Source organism: Chlorocebus sabaeus, chromosome 11 (assembly GCF_047675955.1).
Source record: "Chlorocebus sabaeus isolate Y175 chromosome 11, mChlSab1.0.hap1, whole genome shotgun sequence".
In the NCBI taxonomy this organism is placed as follows: domain Eukaryota; kingdom Metazoa; phylum Chordata; class Mammalia; order Primates; family Cercopithecidae; genus Chlorocebus; species Chlorocebus sabaeus.
The window spans coordinates 74,299,358-74,305,357 of record NC_132914.1 but is presented as its reverse complement, the minus strand read 5'-3'; the positions used below and the strand labels follow the sequence as shown (position 1 = coordinate 74,305,357).

At 44.2% G+C, this 6,000-nt stretch overlaps 1 protein-coding gene across 3 annotated transcripts in view; it reads left to right on the top strand.

Moving 5' to 3' along the window:
• The first annotated feature begins 999 nt into the window (after window positions 1–999).
• Window positions 1,000–6,000, top strand: part of E2F7 (E2F transcription factor 7) — a 44,581-nt gene continuing 39,580 nt past the window's right edge. The window contains exons 1-3 of one of the 3 annotated variants that reach the window (XM_037996773.2): window positions 1,001–1,239; window positions 1,417–1,673; window positions 2,382–2,474. In XM_037996773.2, the coding sequence (XP_037852701.1) occupies window positions 2,382–2,474 (93 nt within the window). In that variant the 5' untranslated portion in view covers window positions 1,001–1,239; window positions 1,417–1,673. Of the gene's footprint in view, window positions 1,674–2,381; window positions 2,475–6,000 lie in introns of all 3 variants that reach the window. The other 2 variants (XM_008004092.3, XM_008004091.3) reach the window with 2 other exon arrangements.

The window sequence follows — 6,000 nt, the reverse complement described above, 5'->3', positions numbered from 1 at the left end:
ACTCCAGCCTGGGTGACAGCACGAGACTCCATCTCCAAAAATAAAATAAAAATATTTGGAGGGTAAGTGGTGAAGCGTGGAGCCTTGGTACAAAGGAAAATGATACCTTTGCTGTAAAGTATATGGGGTGTAGGGAAATGTCTGTACATTTAAGAATGTCTGATGCTTTAAGGCTGTCTCACATTTCAGTTGAGGGATATCCTACAAAATACTTGACCGATACAACTCAAAAATGTCCAGGTGTCAAAAATGAGGAAAGTATGAGAAACTGTCATAGCCAAAAGGAGCTTACAGAGACATGGGAACTAAAGGTAATGTGGTATCCTGAACAGAAAAAAAAAAGGGCATTAGGAAAAAATTAAGGAAATCTGAATAAAGTAATGACTTTAGCTCAGAAGAATCTACCAATATTAGTTCATTAATTACAAAAAATATTCTATACTAACACAAAATGTTAATAGTGGGTGAAATTGGGTGCTGAATATATGGGTATTCTTGGTACTATCTCAATTTTTCTGTAAATTGAAAACTTCTAAACAATAAAGTCTATTTTGTAAAAAAAATCTATCACTACCAACATTCATATTTTAAACAAGAAACTGTAGGATGAAAGAAGTGAAACACTTAATACAAATCAGTGGTGTTGAGGAAATTTTCTAGACTGTCGCCCAGAATGCTAGTCCCTATTGCAAAGAATTACTTTTTTACATAAAGCTTTTTCCCTCCTAATTATTTGCAATGTGCCGAAAAGGGAACACCAAAAAACATTTCCGGATTTGCCACACACACACACACAAATTTCTGGTTTGGCTTCCAGTCTAGTCTCCAGGGCTAACTGGCGTGCCATCTGCTCACAGCAGAGCGGTAACCATGGTTCATGTGTCACACCAGCGTGCGGTGTTAGGAAGTTTGCCCCGGCAAGTCTGGACAACTCCGCTTCCGCACAGGTTGCTGAGGGCGGGTGGGGATGGCGGCAGCAGCATCCAGAGGGTGTAGATCGTTCTTCCAAACCCCATCTGCTTTCCTCTCCTCTGGCTGTGCCTGGGGTCCCCCGGCGCGGCAAGCCTTGGGGACGTGCGCGGGTCTTCTATGCATAACAAAAGAGCCCTCCTCCTCCTCCTCCTCCTCTTCCTTCTCCCGCCGCCCCGCGCCGCCCCGCGCCGCCCCCACCTTGGCTTCCCGCGGCCGCCCGGGCCCGCGTCCCCAGCAGGAATTGGCTCCCGGGCCCGAGGTTTCCAGGTACCCGGAAGGGGGAGGGGGCCGAGGCGGCAACAATTGGGCGGGTGAGGGCAAAACGCGCGACTCGGAGCGCCAAGAGTCCGAGGGGTGGTGAGCCCGGGCCGTGCCGCCGCACGATTGGCCGGGGCCACCCCGCCGGCCGCCGCTGATTGGTGGATTCTCAAATTCGGTCTCAAGGCGCCAGAGGAGGTGTTTTAGCGGGGACTAAGATCCAGGCTGGAGTCGCGCTCGGCGGGTCTGAGCGCTGGCGCTGTCGGGACGCCGCGGGGTCCCCGCCAGCCCAGGGCACTCGGCGCGGGGATCTGCGCACCTAGCTCTCCCTTCCAGATGCCGCCGCCCGGCTGCTGATCGCCGCACCACCTTCCCTCATCGGCTTGGGTCGGTGGAGGTCCCTGCAGAGGCAGGAAGCCTCCTTAGGAAAGCAGGGGTAAGCGGTAAGCGTGTGGCCCCAGCGCTGGTGGGGAGGCGGGAATTGGGATACGGGGACCCCTCCCGCCCCGGCTGCCAACCTGCCACCCCTCACGTCCCCCGGCTGGCGAGGGCTCGAGATGTTTCTGCCGGGGGACCCGGTGCGCAGAGGGTGTGCCGGGTGCAGCTCTCCCTCCAGCCCGGCAGTAGAGGGAATTTGCCCTTCCCCACAACTTGGGGCTTTCATTGGAGGAGTTTATTTGGGGGATCTGCTCGGAGGCCTGGGAAGGGACTACGCTCAGCGCTGAGTGGGTTTGGTCTGGCGATCGAGTTTCCTTCCCCCTGATTCAAAACCCCTCAAAGCCGAATTCCTCTCAGTTCTTTGCGCCAAAATTAACTGACCTGGGAGACCCTGTACTTTCTGACAGATTTGCCCAACACCCTTCCGACTTGGTAACTTTATTTTGCCGTCTAGCTTTTCATAAAGAAGTACTGTTTTTTGTAGATTTTTTTTCTTCCCAGATTTTCAGTATTACTAAGCACACTTTAGGTGTTTGAGTTTGTTCGTATGTTTCAGAAAGTTAAGGGTGGCTACAACTCCTGGAAATGCCCAGGATGTGCTTAGGCAAGGGGGAGTTTCATACTGACAAACAAGTAACACATATGTAGATATTTTTGTTGAGGAAAAGGTACCTAATTGCAAAATCATTTTCTAGTGTAATTGTGCATTACAGATGGAGGTGAATTGTTTAACACTAAAAGACCTGATCAGCCCCAGGCAGCCCAGACTGGATTTTGCAATTGAAGATGGGGAAAATGCACAAAAGGTAAGCTAACATAAACACCTTAGTTTCTAACATATTAAGGATGGTGATGCTGAATTCAATTAAGTGTTCCAACATGCCATTTGTATTTGTATTTAAGCATAATATGTAATATTGATAAACATTATAGAAACATTCTGTTTTAAAAAATAGAGCGATCCAAACTATTATTGTTGCAATTCTACTCTCAGATATAGTGGGAAAAATAGGTGAGGTTACATGTAATGTTGTAACCAATTTATATCCGTCAAAAATATGCTGGCTACAGCAATCAAAGTTTATAATACAGTTGTCAAGGGTGGTGTAGCTAATGCTCTGTAGGAATGCTAAGCCTCAGTTCCCAGGAAAATAGACCTTTGTAGGCATAAATGCTGGATTATTAAAGTGCTGTGAAATGTCTTCATACCGATGAACTAGCTCCCAGAGACTGTTCCATTCACCCAAGAGTAGACCAGTGCCTCCCATATAGGGAGATAAAGTGGCTGAACTCATCAGTATATTCTGAATATTTTACCATACTATTGCTAGTTTTGCACTGAGCCATTCCCTTACATTGTGCACTCCTTGTGATTTGTAAGACCAAGGTGTTGTTTTCAAGAAACATTACAAAGAAACTGGCCATAACAATGTCTCAACTATCTGAGCACTTTTGGGCAGAGGCAAATAGAAATAACAAAACAAGTTTTAGAAACTTTGAATATAAATCTGTGAGTAGCAACTTGGGCATTGAACTTCTCTGAGCTCCTGGTCTTATTTTTAGGCTTAGCATCAACAGTGAAACTCCTTGGTTGCAAAGCAACCCATGCTCATATGAGCCTTTAAAGAATACTTGATAATTGTTAATTTAGGATAGATGCGAAATTGTATGCTCCCCCATGTAGGGATTTATTTTTTTGTCCAGCATTTTGATTTATTTTTATTAGGTAAAGAAATACAGTAGTCCACCTTATCCACAGGGAATGTGTTCCAAGACCTGCAGTGAGTACCTGAAACTGTGGATAATAGTGAACCGGATTGCCATTAGTTGGAACACATTTCTGCTTATTCTGTTTATGTTTTCCACCCCCAAATTTAGTGCCTTTTCCATCTTAACTAAGCACTTATGTACCATGGCTATAACTTTTGCAGTTTGGGGTATGACAGCAAAACTAGCATGAATTTCTTTTTCATTCTTTACAAGTTCACAGATAGGAAATTCTTACAGTAGATCTTAGCAACCTCGGTGTACGATTTTTTTCTTTCCTTAAGTCAAGAACGTTCACCTTTTCACTTAAAAGAAGCACTTTATCGCTTCCCTTTGGCATATCCAAATGGCCAGCATCACTACTCTTGTGCTTTGGAGCCATTATGAAGTCAAATAAGAGTTACTCGAACATGAGCACTGCAATACCGTGACAGCCAGCCTGATAACACAGTGGCTGCTAAGTGACTAATGAACGAGCAGGTAGTGTCTACAGTGCGAATACGGTGGACAAAGGGGTGAGTCACATCCCAAGCAGGACAGAGCAGGATGACGTGAGAGTTCATTACACAGAACTGCACACAGTCTAAAACTCATGAATTGTTTATTTCTGGAATTTTCCATGTGATATTTTTGGACCACAGTTGGCCACTGGAAGTGAAACCACAGATAAAGCGAAGATTATTTAAAGTGGCTTTTTTTTTTTTTTAAATTATCTAAGTCATGAGGGTAGAAATGCCCAGACTTAAAGTGTATATTCAGAGTTTTGACTTTGAGAGTTTTAGAGCAAAAATTTGTGTTCCTTTCCAATTTGGATGGTTCAGCCTTGAAAAAATATATATCTATACATTTATATAAAGTCTAAGTTAGTGCTTTGCTTCTCTTCCTCTGGGTCAATGACTTATCCAGTACCTTCAACAGGGACCCTTCTCCTCTAGCATCAGAAAGTGCTACTGTGTCCAGTTGAACTTTCACATTCTAATGTGTGTGGGAAAAAAAACTCAAGTGACTTAAAGAGATTGGAAAAGCAGTGAAAATGTTTGAAATAACATTTATAAGCAGGGATTATGTCACCTCAAATAGAAGGCAAGAGGTGAGAACAGTGTGCTTTCACAGAGTTACTAGGAGGGGCTTCTGTCTCTCGTTTTCATGCTGCTATGACGTAAAGGAAGGACGCTTTCTAGGGATAATGAAAACATGGGGTTTAAGAGCCAAGGGGTCCTGGGTTTGATTTCCTGCTTTGCCATTTGTTAGCTATGTGACCTAAAACAAATATACTTACAAGGTCTTTCAACAAATATTTTTGTTCCAGATGCTGGGGATATGGTGATTTAATGAGTTTCCTAATCTCCCTAAGTCCATTTTTTTTCTTCCATAAATTGGAATTAATATATAATACTCCCCACATTGAGTTTTTGTAAAGCACCCATAGGCACATAGCCTCCACACTGTCTGGAATCAGACTGATAGCCTAAAGATGAACATGATGTCCACCCTGCCCTCAGTTGCCAGGGAGACTTTCAGGGGCCCAAATGTAAAACTATACTGTGATTTGGTAAGTGCTATACTAGGAGTAGGAACAAATTACCTGGGCAGAAAGAAGAGGAGGAAATAAATTCATGGGAAGTTCAGAGAGAGTTAAAAAGCTTCACAGAGGAAGGGACATTTGGGCTAAGCATTAGTGGATGAGGAAGCTCAACCTCCAAGAAAGCAAGAGTGAATGAGATGGACATTTTAGACAGAAGAAACCGCATGAGGTATGAGCGTTCAAAAAATGTTCAAGAAATCAAGAGTGACTGGAAGCTAGTGGTGCTGAGTTGTTCCTTCTTGGAATCTCTCTGGGGAATACCTGGAGTGGTGTCTTGCTGGATCAGCAGTCATTTAGAGGATTTCTTTCTTGGCCATTTGCCCTTTGGTCAAGGTCTATAAGTACTGTATTATGCATGCACCTTCTTACCAGTCATGGATAAACTTTTCTTTAAAACATAAAGGAGTTTCCACTTCATTATCCAAAGTTACTATGCCTCTTACCTGTTTACAATGCACCTGAGACAACAAAAGTAGAAAACAGGTAGTCTGGGGCAAAGAGGCTAGGAGAGCTTTGTGAAGGAGCTAGCACTGGAGCTGTGGCTGGAAGGAAGGAATACTGAGTCTCAGGCAAGTAGAAAGGAGGGGAGCTAGTGAAGAAGTGGAAATGAGCATGGCATATTTGGGGACAGTGCCCAAATTAATGGACATGGGTGTTCTTTGAAGGTCATTCATCTCTTTTGGGAGTGGGTGAGAAAGAAGGTGAGTTCAGTTTAGAATATGTTTGTAGCTGTGTGATTTATAGGTAAATAAATATGTGCAGAAAGCAGCAGGTAGCCTGATTTTGGAATTCAGGAAAGGTCGTAATCAAGTCCGAACGGGAATTGTCAGCATACAGGCTGATTTTAAAGCTCTATACATGGGAGTGGCAAATAGTGAGAGAGCAGCAGAGGGTTGTGTGTGGACTCTTGCGGTTTGGTTTGTAAGAGTAAAAATAGAAGGAGGCTGAGAAGGCATAGCCAGAAGTATGAGAAGAGCCAG